The sequence below is a fragment of the Salmo salar genome, chromosome 14, assembly GCF_965601325.2.
Source record: "Salmo salar chromosome 14, fSalSal1, whole genome shotgun sequence".
Classification (NCBI taxonomy): Eukaryota; Metazoa; Chordata; class Actinopteri; order Salmoniformes; family Salmonidae; genus Salmo; species Salmo salar.
This window is the reverse complement of record NC_138304.1, coordinates 11,152,380-11,171,024: the sequence shown is the minus strand read 5'-3', so window position 1 is coordinate 11,171,024 and position 18,645 is coordinate 11,152,380. Positions and strand designations below refer to the sequence as shown.

The window sequence follows — 18,645 nt, the reverse complement described above, 5'->3', positions numbered from 1 at the left end:
CATGGTAGCAACACAACATGACAACATGGTAGCAGCACAGAACATGGTACAAACATTATTGGGCAAAGACAACAGCACAAAGGGCAAGAAGGTAGAGACAACAATACATCAACCAAAGCAACCACAATTGAAAGTAAGTGTGTCCATGATTGAGTCTTTGAATGAAGAGATTGAGGTAACTGTCCAGTTTGAGTTTGTTGCAGCTCTTTCTAGTGGCTAGCTGCAGTGAACTGAAAAGACGAGCAACCCAGGGATGTGTGCGCTTTGGGGACCTTTAACAGAATGTGACTGACAGAACGGGGGGGGGGGGGGGGGTTTATAAATAAGCATCAACCAGTGTGTCTTTGACGGGTATACAGAGACCAGTTTACAGAGGAGTATAGAGTGCAGTGATGTATCCTATAAGGAGCATTGGTGGCAAATCTGATGGCCGAATGGTAAAGAACATCTAGCCGCTCGAGAGCACCCTTACCTGCCGATCTATAAATTATGTCTCCGTAATCTAGCATGGGTAAGATGGACATCTGAATCAGGGTTAGTTTGGCAGCTGGGGTGAAAGAGGAGCGATTATGATAGAGGAAACCAAGTCTAGATTGAACTTTAGCCTGCAGCTTTGATATGTGCTGCGAGAAGGACAGTCTAGCCATACTCACAAGTACTTGTATGAGGTGACTACCTCAAGCTCTAAACCATCAGAGGTAGTAGTCACACCTGTGGGGAGAGGGGCATTCTTCTTACCAAACCACATGACCTTTGATTTAAAGGTGTTCAGAACAAGGTTAAGGTCAGAGAAAGCTTGTTGGACACCAAGAAAGCTTTGTTGTAGAGCATTTAACACAAAATCTGGGGAGGGGCCAGCTGAGTATAAGACTGTATCATCTGCATATAAATGGATGAGAGAGTTTCCTACTGCCTGAGCTATGTTGTTGATGTAAATTGAGAAGAGCGTGGGGCCAAGGATTGAGCCTTGGGGTACTCCCTTGGTGACAGACAGTTGCTGAGACAGAAGATTTTCTGACTTTATACACTGCACTCTGAGGTAGTTAGCAAACCAGGCCAAATACTCCTTAGCCGGCCCACAAGAACGGAAAGGTCTACCGTATCAAAAGCTTTGGCCAAGTCAATAAAAATAGCAGAACAACATTGCTTTGAATCAAGGGCAATGGTGACATCATTGAGGACCTTTAAGGTTGCACTGACATATCTGTAACCAGAGCGGGAACCAGATTGCATACCAGAGAGAATACTATGGACATCAAGAAAGCCAGTCAGTTGATTATTACGTTTTTTGCAACACTTTTGATTAACAGGGCAAAATAGAAATAGGCCTATAACAGTTAGGATCAGCTTGATCTCCCCCTTTAAATAAAGGATGAACCGTGGCTGCCTTCCAGGCAATGGGAACCTCCCCAGAAAGGAGAGACAGGTTAAAAAGTTCGGAGATAGGCTTGGCGATGATAGGGGCAGCAACTTTAAAGAAGGGTCTAAACCATTGGACCCAGATGTTTTTTTGCGGTCAAGTTTCAGGGGCTCCTTTAGCACCTCAGTGACTGCTTGCAGGGAGAAACTTTGTAGCGGGGCAGGGGGAAAAGAGGGAGAAGCATTGGTGATAGTCACATTAGAAGGGGTGGGAGATGAGGAAATGTTGGACGGGCAAGGAGGCATGGCTGAGTCAAATAGAAATCCTGACTTAATGAAGTGGTGATTAAAGAGCTCAGCCATGTACTTCTTGTCAGTAACAACCACATCATCAACTTCAAGGGACATGGGCAGCTGTGAGGAGGGTTTATTCTCCAGGTCTTTAACCGTTTTCCAGAACTCCTTGGGGTTAGACACACAGAGAGTGGGTCTAAAAGACAGTGGGCCTTAAACCTCTGAAATGAAGAGAAGGTCCCTGGAACCATCGATCCTCAGCTCAACTTTATATTGGAGATGTTAACTATGGCGTTGTTGTTCAATACGTCAACAAAATAACAATAGAATGCCAGCCATTCTAGCCTTGGACCATTTCATTCCCTCCACACACTTCAGTGAAAAGGATTGTGGTCTGTTTGTATACAAGCCTCTCTGTGGGCTATACTGTAACTTCTACTGTATCTCACCTTTTGCACTTTGCCCAAGGACAGCACTCTCTCGCTGAACACGAGGCCCAAGGCTATAAGTGTGAATGCATTAAAACAGTACAGTTTGTATGGCACAATCCAACCATAAGTCACAGCCAGGGCCCGGACTTGAACCTGATCAAACATTTCTGGAGACCTGAAAATAGCTGTGCAGCGACGCTCCCCATCCAACCTGACAGAGCTTGAGAGGATCTGGAGAGAAAAATGGGAGAAACTCCCCAAATACACATGTGCAAAGATTGTAGCGTCATACCCAAGACGATTCGAGGCTGGATTCGAGGCTGTAATCGCTACCAAAGGTGATTCACAAAAGTAAAGGGTCTTAATACATGTGCAAAATGTTCTAGAAACCTGTTTTTGCTTTGTCATTATGGGGTATTGTGTGTATAGAATGAGGAGATATCTATATAGATAGATAGATAGATAGATAGATAGATAGATAGATAGATAGATAGATAGATAGATAGATAGATAGATAGATAGATAGATAGATAGATAGATAGATAGATAGATATATTTTTTTTTAAACCAAAATCAATTTAAGAAAAAAGGCTGTAACGTAACAAAATGTGGAAAAAGTCAAGGGGTCTGAATACTTCCCAAATGCACTGTATTTGCTTGCGAATGGACACACCTTCCAGTCCGTCTCCAACTGTTTGAACAAAATAGCCTGATCATTTTATTTAGATGTGGAAATCAAGTGGCCTACCTGGACAAGAAGATGCTTATTTCTCAGAATGAGTTGCCAATTCCTTACAAAACACAGACTAGACAGCTAGCGCATAACAGTCTGGCTAAAATGCTACTAACTCTACATGGTACTGCAATGCCACCTGCGACAAACTGAGTATTAATTTTCCACATTCATTGATACTGCCGTCTTAGTATGGTCTGCTCTAAATTTTGGGAGAGGAGACATAAAAAGGGTATCGTTATAAAGGTTAAGTTCTCCTCCATTACAGTACAAATAATGTCTCAATGTGTTTCGGTGTCCATATGACCGATTATGTTAGACCAAACCTCAAATGCAAATAGCGAGTTGAAACGGCTTGTTGTCAGAGAGGAAGTGGCAGGGGGAGGGGCTTGGTGTCTGTGTGCGAGTGGGAAAGTACACAGTACAGAAGGAGTGAAGGAGACGAGACCAAAAAGACAAAACACTCAGAAACGAAAACAATTAAATAATACTTGACTTTTGCAATACAGGCATTTGGAACATTGCGCTAAAACATTAATTTGAATTAATTCAATATATCTCCCAGCCCTAGTTTCCCTCGTGCCTCTTTGGGGTGATGACAATTCAGTTGGGTCAAGGAGGGCGAATATGGCTCACTGGTGTGAGTTAGTTGTCTCTCTGTTTGACATGCACTGAAGTACAGGCCTCAACCCCAGAGTCCTGACACCTTGACGAGGGTGTGACTGCATCTGCAGACTCCTGCTCCTTCACAAGAGTTGACGGTCTGTTTGGGGATTTGAAAACCCAAAGTGCAGAGTGGATGAGAAAGGACTATGTTGATGGAAAGTGACACACATCATGGGAGATGTGCTCCTGTGGGATATCCAAAACAACTCCGCATTCTGGTAGTCCAGGTTTGAGCCAAAGTATGGAGAAAGTCATCCTTACAATGCAATCTTCAGGCATGTCAGTGTGATTCTGTGATAACCACTATGCTTTCTAATATACTAAATGTGACAAAAGCACAACTTGTGTGTTGCTTCTGAAACCCTTCTCAGCTCAACAAAAGCACAACTTGTGTGTTGCTTCAGAAACACTTCTCAGCTCAACAAAAGCACAACTTGTGTGTTGCTTCAGAAACACTTCTCAGCTATCACTATGCATGCTGTTACATACGATTATGTCAGCCCCAGACTACTCACCATGTGATCCAAGTGTCTTTCAGAAGCTCATTGCTCCACCGTCCAAAGGAGGATCTCAGCAATCTAGGAACAAAGACAGTGAACAGAATAATTACATTTACACTTGAGTCATTTAGCAGACGCTCTTATCCAGAGTGACTTACAGTTAAGTGCATTCATCTCAAGGTAGCTAGGTGGGACAACCACATCTCAGTCATAGTAAGTAAGTTTCCGCAATAACGTCAGTGCTGTAAAAGTCAAGCGTGAGCGTTAGTTCACGAAAGGCATTTATTTTTAATTCCAGTTTATACACTGTTCATGTTGACCCTCTCTGAGTAAGTACATAAGAGTGAAACCTTGAGTATACTGTTTAAAAGTATATAGCTAGCATGGCAAGAGGATGATGCTTTCATAGCAACGTCAGAACTTATAATCATGCACGACAAGTGGGACGTAACAATCCCAGTGCATTGATATATTACCTGCCAATATTGCATGGAAATTGTAAGGGAAATGTTGCAGTGCCAACGCAGGCAGATTGAGGAAAGAGTTAAAACTGACTGGCCAAGAGGGGTGTGTCGCTATACTATCAGACTGGGTCAGTGTTGAATCCATACAGCCAATGGACCTTTGTGCTACAAGTGCCCTGGTAGAAGTACGCAAGCAGCAGACTGGGAATAATAATTACCTAGCTACTACTGTAACGTTACATGTACAGTACCTTCGTGTACAGTTGTGATAGAAAACGCAATCATATTCAACGTTACAACATTAGCACTACACCAGTCGGCACAATTTACTATCCGCAACTTAACGTTAACTACCTAACTGCGCAATTTAGGTTCTCATTTATAACGTTAACTAGCCACAGTAATATTAAAAAACGATGTTGTCTAACGTTAGCTAGCTACAGTAGCTACCGTTAGTTGGCGTTATTTCACCGGCTAGCCTAAGCTAACGTAGTTTACATTGCTAACTAGCTAGCGCGAAGAGCACAAAGCCCATCCCCCACACGGTTGTACGCAAGAGGCTAAGCTAACGTGGTGATTAGCTAGCTAGCCTGGGCACCGCGACGTGGTTTTTCGCTCGCCACACTCTCCCGCGACCATGAGGCATTACTAAACATGGATTTAGCGGTAGCTAACTAGTTAGTCACAAAAACATATTACAGGGCATACCTTTAGAAAGGGGTCGCAATATTTTGCATTTATTCCTGTGTTCCAACAACAAAACAAAAAAACACGATTCGTTCTTATATGAACGGTGCTGGTTAGCTAGTAAGGCTAGCTAGCTGCTCTTTCAAAATGTGTCCCCATAATCCAGTAGCTAGCTACCTACTTTGTCTGAAATCTTTTGATAGATGGCTTCCGCTGTAATCCACGTGTTAAAGCTAAACCATGTTATCTCTTTCCAAAGATTGCAAAATTGATATGTCAAGGAAATTAATTAACATTTTAACGCTAATAGATAAGATACAAAGCCAGGCGGTTCGAAGCCAACGGCTTCAGACACTCAACACAGTGACGCGACTTTCCCTACAAAAATGGGCAGTCCAAGGCAGCTTGCTACAGTATTTCCAAACACCACTCATTGAAGCGAGTAACAGAAAACATAGTCACAAATAGAAGAAGGAGCAGTGATGGCAGTGTACAGGAAATGTTTTTTTTTTCTTCCCCAAAACGCAAAACGATTAAAACGTATGGTAAACCAATATTGTATTAATTTGGATAATTCGATCCCATACAGTTCTGTGAATGTATATTTTATACAACCAGTCTCTTTGCATGTTTTAATATTGTCCATAAAGAAATGGGAGTGTTCAACTACTCAGAATAGAATTATGAAGAAATAGGCAACTCACTTTCACAATCATATACAGTACTTAGAGCCAGCACACAATGGCTCCATCACATAATAACCATCCCTCCCAAATTGGGTTTAAGAACCTTCACTTGGTTCCACCAATCAGATGAAAAGGAAAAAGAGAAGAGGCCTCAAGCTTACAGCCAGCCACCAGTCAAAACAGTGTTTCACCCATCCCCCACTATTGCACATTTTTGCCTGGCTGGGCACCACTAGCCATAGATAAATCACTCCCCACCCTCTATCCTTTGCTGGTCATTCATATTGTGAAAGTCAATAACAAGCTGACATTATTGATGTGTACATATATAACTGTTTTCTATTTGCATACATGTTCCTAAGTGCTTTGCACTGTTTTAGCTGGAGATGCTGATCAAAAGATACACGGGAGTAAGATCTGAGAAGCACTGACAAGGCTGTGAAAGTGTCATGGAAGTTGTATATCAGCCTGGGATGAGATGTTGAGATGGGATCATTCCATGATTCCTCAGTACATTTTAGATCTACTATAGCTGTATCAAAGATAGGATGACAATAGCACAAGCTTTTCCTGCCATAATTAAAAACACTAGAATGAATAGTACTGATTCAGTGCTAACATATGACTGTTGTCCTCAACTGCCCCAAGTGAAGATTCTGCTTCATCGCTCCAGACTTCCCTGTGTGAGATGATGACACATCATGAAATGGTGAATGCCAGCAGAAACACAATAAGCACAACAAGAGGAATAAGTAGTGAGTAGCCAATATACAGCACTTCCTTCATTCCATGTTTTGCTTCCTTTTCCCGCCACTACAGAGTACAGGCTCAGCAAGGAGTCTCAGAGGGTCTCGCTCTCTCTCTCCTACACATGTACACACGATGCAAATTCAAATAGATGTAAATGTGATTCATGTTGTGCCTCATAGAATGGACAGCATGTTATACTGCGTCCATAAAGAATTACTCTATTCACTATTCCCCACCACCTAGTCGCAGGGCCTTCTCAGTTCCCGGTGATAATGGTTGCTAGCTGCTTACAGTAATGGATGAAGTGAAAAAAGAAACATGAAATAACCCTGGTAACTAAAAGCACAGACAGGGCTGTGTGTGTGTGTGTGTGTGTGTGTGTGTGTGTGTGTGTGTGTGTGTGTGTGTGTGTGTGTGTGTGTGTGTGTGTGTGTGTGTGTGTGTGTGTGTGTGTGTGTGTGTGTGTGTGTGTGTGTGTGTGTGTGTGCGCGTTCTAGTAGGCTTTCTGGATTCATGTGCCTGTTTGGGCCAAAACAATTTGTTTCTGTGTAGAAAATATATTGAACATGCAATCGCTAACTGAGCAGCAGCATGCCAGAAAAATCTACGCATTTGTGTTGGCAGAGAAAGTGTACTGTATTGTACTATTGTGAAATCAAATGTGCATTGTTCACTACTATGTAGCTCAAGGTCAACGCTCCAACAGAGGACTTAGTACAAAAATGTACATCTCTACATAATTGGTATTTTTCTCACATGCTCCCTCCCTCTCTCCCTCCTCCCCTTTGAGGAAAACAGAAATATATGCTCCATCACTCCCACTGTGTGTGGGCGCATTGGCAGCCTCTCTAATCAAATGCAGAGTGCATTCCCCTTTCCCAATGCCAGGGTTTACTCAATGCATTATTCAGCAGAGTCTAACTGTACATGGCTTCAACACCAATTCTCTCCCCCACTAACATAAATCCACTGATCCATATACAGGACATGCATACACGAGTGCTAAAACCACTAATATTGAAACCGCAAAGCATTATTTTGGGTTAGCACAGTAGCTCCGTCTGTTATGGTTATTTTGCCATAGCTATGTGTTTACGGGGCTGTACTGTAATCTGAGAGTACAATATGTTATGTATTAGAAAGATATTGTCTACATTTTACACTGAAGGTGCTGATTGTGCGGGAGGAATCGGAGCATGTATGTGGGATACGAAATTATGTATGTTAGGGATTTGAATAGGAATCAAAACAGGGCCTGATTATCTGTTGAGTGTGTACCTGCTTGGGTGTGTGTGCGTGTACATGCGTGGGTCTGTGTCTGTGAGGAGGTTGCTATAGCAGGACTATTAGATGAAGGGGTTGCAATGGATATGAGCACAGCGGTAACTTGTTTAAATATGCGGAGGACCTGTTGGCATTGTGTAATTGCTTGGATGCAGCTACGCCAATGAAAGCTTTCGCCTGCTCCCTTGGCGACAGTAGTACTGCGTACATTCTCTTTTTTTTCTATTTGAGTGTGTGTATAGGTTGGAGGCGGGGGCTGGAGGGGGGGGGAGACTAATGAGGGAAAACAGGACAAATCCTTCAAGGCAGAATATCTCCAACACCGCTATAGGCTACTGTGATTGTTCTGTTCCGGATACAGAAGAGTCAATTAGCCGTCGTCGCTCACTATTATGGCATCGACAGCATGACCAGAGCGAGTGGTGCACTTTGGCAATTCATCATAAATCAATGTCAGTGATGCAGCCCAGTATAGGTCTACTGACAATATGGTATCTAAAAATGAAGGGTTCATTCAAAACCAATCACCTCAATAATCTGTCACTTTCTTTGTGTACATTCAGAACACAGCACTTCCTCATGCACAACGTCAACATGGTGCAATCAATGCATGCTGATTTATCCCCATGAATGAAAGCCTGTGTGGCATCATCATGCTCATCCTGTCCCCAGCAGTCAGCTGGAGACAGACTACTGCATGGGCTCCAGTGCATGCTCAGCACTAGTTATTTTTAGCCCAACCAGGGGAAACAAAGGGGAAGAATCAGCTTTCATATCCCATTACTCTTGTTGCTTCACCTCCAAATCTGTCCCACACAGAAAGTCTCAGATTCTCCTGCGAATCTTCCTCCACCGCAGCTATGTTTAGGCTTAGCCACACATATACAACAAATGCCATTCCTTTTGTACTTGTGTCATGTCATTCCTCCTCTTCGGCTATGTTGGGCACGAGTTCTCCCTGTTTCCTCACTATGTGGTGGGGATGGGCATGGTTATTTTGGGGGCCTAAGAGCGGAGGTCATGGTCAAAAAAACACATTGTTTTCCAATAGGGAGGCAGCTTCATGCCACTTTTTAAGGCTCCTGAGGGAGGTTGTAAGCTCCTAACACAGAGTAGACGTTACACTGCTGACAGAGGTAGCTTAGTAGCACATTAGGCAGGGGCTGAACGTCCCTTGGGAGGAGAAGATGGAAATACCAGCAGAGGCTGGTAGTGAATGATCGTTATGGATGGAAGACCAGTAATGAGCCAATTTGGATCCAATATGGCTGCATGGCTACAAGGGGTTTCCAGGGGAATCCCCTGAGCAGATCTAGAGTATGGAGAACCATGGAGAAGCCACTGAGGATATCTTATAATGGCTTCCTCTAACGTAGCTCTGGGTAAATAGAGAAGGGATCAATCATTGCTCTAAGTCAATAATAATAATAATAATGCAAATAAACAGTATGATAACCCAAATATACTATATAGAATACACTGAGTGTACAAATCATTACGAACACCTTCCTTATATTGAGTTGCATCCCCTTTTGCCCTCAGAACAGCATCAATTCATCGGGACATGGACTCTACAAGCTGTCAAAAGTGTTCCACAGGGATGCTGGCACATGTTAAATAAAGGTTAAATAAAATGTTGACTCCAATGCTTCCCACAGTTGTGTCACGTTGGCTGGATGTCCTTTGTTTGTGGACCATTTTTGATGAACACGGGAAACTGTTGGGTGTGAAAAACCCAGCAGCGTTGCAGTTCTTGACACACTCAGACCGGTGCACCTGGCACCTACTACCATACCCTGTTCAAAGTCACTTAAATCTTTTGTCATCAGGTGACACCAATAAGGGATCATAGCTTTCACCTGGTCAGTCTATGTCATGGAAAGAGCAGGTGTTCTTAATGTTTTGTACACAATATATACTGAATTTTATATCTAGTGAATTTAATATTCCAAAATTCACATAAATGAATGAAACAATAAATTAGCATATGCCATTTATTTCAATTGAAATGTTATCTCAAAATTGTAAAATAAAGATATTTTAGTTGATAATCACGAAGATAATAACAGGAAATCTGGGAAGCTGCTTTGCATTTTTCTGTTTCTATGGCAGCAGAGACACCTTGTGGCAAAACAGGAAAAATATATTCTGTTCTATAGCTGCAGTGTAGACCCTACTAATGAATTGTACTCCAGCACTACAGAGTACTGTACATCAAACTTGCTTCCTTCACACACACACACCGTCACACCTAAGCAAATGCTATAACTGTGTCAGACAGCCATTGGGCCCCAAAAAATGGCTAAACATTGAGGCACTCAAATTCAATGTGTCTTGACTTCTTGACCAACTCATTTTAAGCATGGGGTATGGTACTTGTCACTCAAGTTACCCACACAGGTATGGCAAGCATGCGGTTGACTGGGGTTGGAGTTTAAATAAGAGGTAGCAGGCTTGTCACTGAGAGTCGACGCCGAGTTGGAGAGAGCCAACACTGACAGTTGAATCCCTTCCCCTGGTCCTGGAAGATGAAAACAGTGTTCCAGCAAGGGGTAAGACCTACCGGATTTCACACATATATATATTGTTAGCTGACATGTGCAAATGCACAAGGTACCAAGACACTCACCAATAAGTGTTGTAACTTGTGGGATGTGTTACAATTAATGAAGTGAACAAGATCATGTACTGTCAGAGGTGCCAATGTTACACTAGATTACATGTTTTATGACACTGATTGATAGACACAAATGATAAACGTGAGAACAATTAAGATAATTCAATGATTTTGTCATCCTTTACATTTTTTATATCTCATTTGGCACTACATAAAGACTAACCAGTTTTGAGTGGGTGAAAAACAGAGGGCAAAACAAAAGCAACATATGTAGTTTGTATGGTTATATATAAACTGTGACTGATTGTATGACATTTGACATGTGTCAAACATCATGTCAACACGATAACTCCATACTTTCCGATTCTCATTCTTCATTCTGTACACCTTTGGTTATGAAATTACTCTAGTTTCTGCTTCATGCTGGAAGCATTGCAAAGGAGCATGTGTCTTTTTAAAGACTAATCACTGGGACACCTGGCCACAGAACAATAATCACTCGAAGGACAAATACACCCTGAGACATTCTCTAAAAGCAAATGTTGGTATCCAATAAGTTAGAGGAAGATTATTAGCATGGGCCAACTTTGAAATGCATTGTGGCTGTAGTGAGTGTAACAATGCCAGGCCTCGTGGTGAGATTTAGCACCCACTAAACTGTGGAAGATCAAAGCAGAGTCCCCAGAGGGATTGTAACTAAAGAAATAAACACCTCACTTTTATTTATCTTATTTCATTGGGTTCATGGTCCGCTGTAGCTCAGTTAGGTAGAGCATGGAGCTTTGACGCTTATAACGACAGGATAATGCGTTCGATTCCCGGGACCACCTGTAAGTAAAATGCATGCATGACTTAAGTCGCTTTGGATAAAAGTGTCTGTTAAATGGTATATTAATATGGAATGTCATCTCCGACTAATTTAGTCTGATCAACGAGAAACACGCACACATACAAAAGTCCTACAGAGGTTTTAGGTTGCTCTGCCAAAGATTGCCACTTATGTAAGTGTATTTCAAACATCCTTTGAACATCACGTTTAGCAAGAGAAAAGTATACGTTGGAAAACCGACATTTCCAACACTTTCTATTGATTTGACCTGACCTGAACAAAAACATCAATACGTCAACGAAGAACGACACTGACACATCCAACACATTCAGAGGCGGTGTGATTCCACTGTAATACAAGATTCAACGTTGGGAGAGAATTTGAGAGTAGTAAAGCGTTTGTCTCGCAGGGTCCGCGACGGTAGGAGGACATGGTTCATTAAAGAGATAATGGGAATGTAGAGAGGTAAAGTACATTATTGCTGTAGCCAGCGTTTTCACAAACCATGGGCAATGAAGCATCATCGCCATCCTTTAGCCACGGATAGAGACAATGTTCTCTCCTGTTACTTCATGTGATGAATAGCGCACACTTAGCAACCGTTACATAATTAGATAACATGGAGGGCATATGGGTTATCCTTAATTATTCTCTCAAAATAGTGGTTACTGTGAACCGTATGCAACCATCTATAATCAATATGTTCTTATCCATGTTCATGTGTAGGGGGGCTCTATCATGCTTAGCTGAGTACTGTCTCCAATTTCCTCCAGTAAGTCCTGAAGTACTGAAATGAATACATTTACAATTTTAACATTGTTTTTTGAAATAGGAAAATGCATTTTCACTCTAAACATATATGAACTGGCCCATTTCCATGATATATTTAGAGTAAATGTGGATAATATATTGTAAGATACATATATTTTACACTGTAGTTTCATATACAGTGTGTAAATTATAAGAGTATTATTGTCAGGAACCTATATGTGGATACTATAGTTCTTATCAGATCGCTAACATTATTATCTGAGAGGTGAAACATATTTGGAATCCATTTCCCCCAATTGTTTTGTGCTTTTGTACATATTTTTTTATATATCTATTGGTATATTTGACTTAAATTTCATTCATGGGCCAGCTGTTGGGAAGCCCTGCAAGGTCAGGCATTGAATTGGACTGAAACACAGGGCTACATTCCATACTTCACTGGCCATCCCTTTTATTATTAGCGACAAAATCACTTGCCAGTGCAATTTTAACTTCCGTGGTGCATGAAGCACAGCTACAAATCTTTTGGACCAGAAGCTTTTAAAAAGCATTTCCAGCGTCCATACTCAGGAGCAGGAGCAAAGGGGACACAGTCTTTGTAAGTATTTCCCTGGCTGAATTCAATATAGGTAGGCTATGCATGCAACTTCAGGCACTCAAGATGTAACGATTACAGCTATTGATGAAAATGTAGTTTAAAATAAGTGATGCTGTTACGACGTGGCACTTGCAGTCATTTAACTTTATTCAACTTCATTTAACTTTAAACCGTCAATCATTTAAGTTGAACTATGTTGCTATCCATGCCATTGTCTCTAATATATTTGAGGTTGTGCTATCCAGCAGTGTTTGTGGAAGCCTTTGCATTACAATGTTGTCAGTCAGCAACTCATAGACCTTTCTGATGTGGGCTGTTTTTGGGCTATTTTACTGTTGGTATGGAGACAAGAATATCACACTTTATGTTATGGGAACTTACTTGTTATGCTAATTATTACAGAAATTGTTTACAATTTGTATTTCTCAATTTGTAAATAATAAAAAGATCAAATCAAACTTTATTTAATGTGCATGTACAATCGCACCACAGTTGAACAGTACAAGGATGGAGATAAAAAAAAAAAAAACACAAGGCCATAAATAAACATCAACTTTGTGTTTTATTACCAATTAGGATAATCTCTGTTTAGTCTGAAATTTGTTGTCATCCAATGTTTAACCTCCTTGATACATGCCTCAAGGCAAGCTGCCTGCAAGGTATTGTGGGATTTAAAAGATAATTACATTTTGAGTGTCATCTGCATAGCTGTGAAAGTGCATGGCAAGTCTGCAGATGACATTTACAAGTGATAACAATAAATCAACTAAAAAGGGTCCAAGCACAGAGCCATGTGGAACACCCAAATAACATTTGGAACATTTAGACAAGCAACAGTCTTCTGTAGAATATTTTAAAGGAAAGGGAGTTTTGAAATGGGCCTATCATTTTTCAAATCCCTTTGCTGTTTAGAGATATGCGTTAATATTGTTCAAAACTGGTAGGCCTGTTACAGGGAAAACTTCTTTGACCAGCTTGTTAGGAATAGGGTTAAGTTGGCAAGTGGAAGACTTAGAGCACATGACAACCATGTCGACATATGCGAACCCACTGGGCACAGATGTCAGTTCAACGTCTAGTTTTGATTTACGTTTGGTTGAGTTGTCAACTGATGTAAATTCAACGCGAAATCAACAACATATTTCACCATGTCATAAGATTTAGGTTAAAAGTTTGGTGAAATAAAGACGAAATTCCCTTACATTGATGACTTTTGCAAATCCAATAAGTTTTCCACATTGATTCAAGGTCATCACATAGATTTATTTTTTTTATGACATGGAAACCCCATTGATTCAACCAGTTTTTGCCCAGTGGGAAGGGAGTAAAACAGTTAAAAATATGTACATTTCCGTCTCGTTTTTATTTTCATCTATGACTTAAGATGAGAGAAATAAGATGCAGAGGCAAGGGCTATCCTACCATGCCAGACGCCAATCTTCAAGGTTGGAGGAGCGCAATTTACGCTCTAAAGTTTGTGTGGCGTGTTTCAGGGCTCAAGTATTGGTATACCAGGGGACATGAGCTTTGCCCAATTGATATTGACAAATGCACACGCTGGTATTGCACCACTGCAATCAGGTCATGTAAATGTCTTTGTTCCAAATCATACTTTCAATAAAAGGCCTGGCGATCTCCAAAGTGGGACTGCATCGACCCTCACCTTACACACTGACCCCTGGATGACCTGAAACATATAAGTCATAACGTCTGGGTCGTATTCATTAGTGCACACCGTAGCAAAAGAAAGATAAACACTTTTCAACAGACAACAAAAATGATGGCTTCTTATTGAACTACTTCAGGTAGTCCCTCCCTGTTTCAGTCTGTTTTTTGGGGTAGAATGTTCAGTGAAGATGCCTTTACTGGACTCGGTGTGCCAGCCATGGCTTGTTGTTGTTGATAAATGAGAGGACACAATGAGTTTGTGTTGACAGGGGTTACGTTCCAATGGTTCATGCTCCAGCAGGTACGTCTTTCATGACAACTTAATCGACATTAACACCGTTCATCCCTAATCATCTATTATCCTGTCTCACCTTGTTAACGTTTCTTTGTGTTGCAGAATGAGATGTTTGTTTACCTGGTGATGCTGCACCTAACCGTCCACTTTAATATTAGAGGAACACTTCCGTCCTATTCTAGTAATTTCGTCTCGATCCTGGTTATGGTGGATCTCTACTACCCATGCTTGTTGATGTTTTCGAAGAAATAGGTCTACTTTGTCATTCCTTTTGAATTTGATCAACCTGTTCATATTTAGTGAACAACTTAGAATTGGCTTTCACACAAAGGTAGTGAATTTGACTACAAAATCACACGACACAGGTAGACTTTCTTTTGCTCCGTCTCTGTAGTTGAGTTGCAAAACTGTCTTGAAACAACAGTCTGTTGCCTTGTGTCTGTGATGGTACATATAAATGTCATATTTCAAACAATAGAGTTCTATTTCAGTGTTTCCATGACACAAAAGTTGGCAAAAGTTGTCATAAGCGGGCTGACTGAAGAGTTCCGGTGATGAAATACGAGGAATCACCATCATTAATCTAATTCAATGTTATAATAATCTGTCATTATGAGTATGTTTCATGCCATTTCATTCCTCAATATCTAACAAATCAATATTGAGCAAAATGTCTAGTCTACTGTTGATCTGTCTATCTATACTATCTATATATAGAGTTCAGAGGGATAACGGACTATTATTTTGTGCAGGTTGTTCCAGCAGTCTGTCCGCACCGCTTCTTCTGTGAGCAGAGGTGTTGGGGTGTCTGGGAAGATGTTCTTTGTGACAGGGGCTAAAAGTGCAGGGGGGGCATCATCGGGAGGAGGAGCGACGAGGTACACTGTCACTCTGAAAATCACTCCAATTGAATCATTCATTTTCATATATTTTATGCTGACATGCAGTGGAGGTTCCCCCAAGTAGGAAACAGAAGATGGTTCTCCCCATTATTAAATTGAGGAACATTTCAAACGATTAAAGTAAAAAATAAGTATTCTTGTAAAATGAATTAAAATGGACTTGACCCCAAACCTGGTCTGACCACTACCTCAGGTCCATCTACCAGAAGTTCCGGGATGTTGACCTGCTGGACAAGAAGACGGTGACGGCTCTGAAAGCTGGGGAGGACCGGGCTATTCTCCTGGGCCTGGCCATGGTCATTGCGTCGATCATGATGTACTTTGTCCTGGGCATCACCATACTGCGCTCTTACGCAGACAGGTATTAAACTATCAATCTGACAGTGGATCATTTTTTGTATATTTTGTCATTTTGGTGAACTCTGCTGTTGCTAATTCTCAAAGACTGCAATTCAATCAACCTGCCTTTGTAGTGTTGATGCAGTATGTTTGTTTGTCAGTATTTTTTGTGTGAACAGTATGGCACAGCATGCCACAGTATTATGGAGGGTTATCAGTGCAAATTCTAAAATGCAATGCTTAAATGCTATGGTGGAATGTGAAAATTACACCTCCGAGGGGTGTCTACCCGGTATTTTCATACCCCAAAATCATTCTGCAATATTATTTGACCACAGAAATAAATATGTTTACCTGCCACTGTTTAAAATCCTACAATACCTTTGAATTCTTCCCCTCGTCGCTCCATGTAGTGTGTGGACAGAGGAGAGTGTCTGTATCGTGGTCAACTCCACCATCACGGCAGACGTGAACTGCTCTTACAGCTGTGGCTCGGACTGCTGGAGAGGCTCCAAGTACCCCTGTCTGCAGGTCTACGTCAGTGTCAACACCACGGGCAGGCTCAGCCGCTTATCTCACAACGAGGAGAGCTGGGACTCCAACTTTGAGGTGAACGGAAGGTCAGAATGGAGGCTGTGAATGACTGAACGGTTTGAAATCTATTGCTGTTGGCACAAGCCAGGGTCATGTGGGCCTGCTTCTTCCTGGTCACGTGGTCAGGAAAACTCCTAGCGCTTTGCATGACTCATGATGCTCTATTTCCATGTTTAAGTCAACAGGAACACAAGTTTATTTGTACAAATAAATATTCACGTTGAGTATCTGGGGATGCTTACTAAGGCACGCTGAAGGGACCTGAACTAACATCATTGCCACCAACTTTTCTCTTTCCAGTGTTTCTACGTACCAAAGTGCCAGAAGGACACTGCAGCCATGCACCACATGATCGTGAACATCTCAGAACGCCTGAAGCCGCACCAGCAGGTACCCTGCTATTACGACCCCAGCGACCAGCAGGAGAGCGCCCTCCTGACCCGATTGTACGGCCACAGCGCCGTCTTCTACTCGCTCTTCTGGCCCTCCTGCATGCTCACGGGGGGCACTGCCATCATCTTCATGGTCAAACTCACCCAGTACCTCTCCATTATGTGTGAGCAGGTAGTCAAGATCAAGAGGTGAAGCTTGCTGGCGCAGTAACTGAGAGCGACAAACATGGTCTCCAGTCCAGACAGGTAATGACATGAAAGGGATTGTTTTAACCTAATGACCCTGTGACCTCTTGTAATGTCGCTCTCTCAACGCTGAGACATTTGGAACAGGTGGCTTGACTTGCTTCTGTTCTACTTAGGGACTGTTGCAAACTGAATGTGAAAGGAATGTTCTGAAATGGACATCTAAGCAGCTAAATTAATGTACGACCTCTGTTGCCTGGAAAGCAACATGCATGCATGCATAGCCGTGGGAAGTAGTTTGGGGGTGGGGACAAACCTTTAGCCCGCGCTGACGCTGCAGATGGCTATATTGGTCTGCTAATACAGGACTATTAAAGGCCCAGTGCACTACTTTTGTGATAAAAATAAAAAAATCATGCATTTTTATTTTTTATTCATATTTTTCAGGGGGTGCTGCAGCACCCTCAGCACCCCTACTTCCCGCAGCTATGCATACATGTCAGAATATGCAACCTTTTCACAGAAATTAACAGGCTATTTTAATGTTTTTTATCTACCTTGTCAAGTTTATTTGTCATATGTACAGGATACACAGTACAATGAAAGGCTAACTTGCAGGTTCCCGCTTGACAATGCGACCACAATAAGAAATACTTAGTAAATGATTTGCAGACTTTGAACACGGGGCTCGAACAGAAAGTTGGGGACCCTACTTACAATCCTAAATTTGGAGTAATGTTGAGCACGTGTCCTTTATCTCACAGACAACAATGCCAAGCAAAATTTGTGCTGACGGAATGAGACAGAGTTCATTCTCCCAAATTGTCCACTGTGTTTGCTGAAGATAATTGTTCATGACCTACTGTGTTTAGCAAAGTTAAAACCTTGTGCAGTTCCTGTATGTCATTTTTGCAGAAGAGGGTTAAAGACCATTGTCGAAATACCCGAACTAGCTAGAATATGCTGAATCTAATGGGGAAATTGCTGAATGACAGCATCAACATATTTTAGGGGTCAGCCATAGCTTATATTATTTACAGTTATTACCATTTTATTGTTCAGTCTGTCATACAGAAATTGTGTGCTATGCAAAAATGTTTTTCTTTGTCTTGTGTCTCTCTGATGACAACCAAGGAAAGTTGCTACATTTTCATGTTTATTTTTTATACATTTTGCTCTGTATGCAATAAATTACCTCATAAAATAACATATTGATGCAGTTATGACTTCCCATGGTGAGGCATATCAAAATGAAATAAAAAATTTGACGGTGAATCTAATGCATTTCTACAATCAAGCAATTGTTTACAAATGACGCAACTGTAATAAACCCTACCTTCTTGTTCAGAATTTCTTAGAACCTATGCCAATGAAAACTTTGCTATTTTTTTTTATCTCACTGTCACTGGGCAAATTTCCTTTGAGGGCATTTGGCATGACAGAGCCTTTCTCAGCCTTTCCTTGCTTGAGACAAACTTTGCCCCTGGCTTTGCATATGACTGGCTTTGGATGGAAATAGACCTTGTATGGATTCATCACATATTTGACATTGTCGGTTTCACTAGTTATCACACGTATTGTTTACTTGGCATCTCGTGGC

General features: G+C 41.5%; 2 protein-coding genes across 6 annotated transcripts in view; one reads left to right on the top strand and one right to left on the bottom strand.

Annotated features, from left to right (window-relative positions):
• Positions 1–5,531, bottom strand: part of LOC106568749 (F-box-like/WD repeat-containing protein TBL1XR1) — a 45,480-nt gene extending 39,949 nt beyond the window's left edge. The window contains exons 1-2 of one of the 3 annotated variants that reach the window (XM_014139370.3): positions 5,156–5,531; positions 3,999–4,061 (exon numbers count right to left, since the gene is read on the bottom strand). The gene's annotated coding sequence lies outside the window, so the exon portion shown is untranslated. Of the gene's footprint in view, positions 1–3,998; positions 4,062–4,141; positions 4,205–5,155 lie in introns of those variants that run through there. The other 2 variants (XM_014139369.3, XM_014139371.3) reach the window with 2 other exon arrangements.
• A 4,739-nt stretch (positions 5,532–10,270) lies between these two features.
• Positions 10,271–18,320, top strand: LOC106568748 (calcium-activated potassium channel subunit beta-2). 3 transcript variants are annotated; one of them, XM_014139363.3, is made up of 5 exons: positions 10,271–10,406; positions 15,385–15,510; positions 15,728–15,895; positions 16,287–16,482; positions 16,768–18,320. In XM_014139363.3, the coding sequence occupies exons 2-5, from the start codon at positions 15,449–15,451 to the stop codon at positions 17,050–17,052; spliced, it is 711 nt and encodes a 236-aa protein (XP_013994838.1). In that variant the 5' UTR covers positions 10,271–10,406; positions 15,385–15,448; the 3' UTR covers positions 17,053–18,320. The 3 variants fall into 3 exon arrangements, with proteins under 3 accessions (XP_013994838.1, XP_013994839.1, XP_013994837.1); XM_014139364.3 differs by lacking the exon at positions 10,271–10,406 and adding an exon at positions 10,971–11,301; XM_014139362.3 differs by lacking the exon at positions 10,271–10,406 and adding an exon at positions 12,461–12,669.
• The last annotated feature ends 325 nt before the right edge of the window (positions 18,321–18,645 follow it).

Bases quoted from the DNA above. Each gene is read 5' to 3' on its own strand.
- LOC106568748 (XM_014139362.3), top strand. From the start codon at position 12,575: ATGAAGCACAGCTACAAATCTTTTGGACCAGAAGCTTTTAAAAAGCAT. The intron at 12,670-15,384 runs GTAAGTATTTCC...TATTTTGTGCAG, and splicing joins GCAAAGGGGACACAGTCTTT to GTTGTTCCAGCAGTCTGTCC. The intron at 15,511-15,727 runs GTACACTGTCAC...CCACTACCTCAG, and splicing joins TCGGGAGGAGGAGCGACGAG to GTCCATCTACCAGAAGTTCC.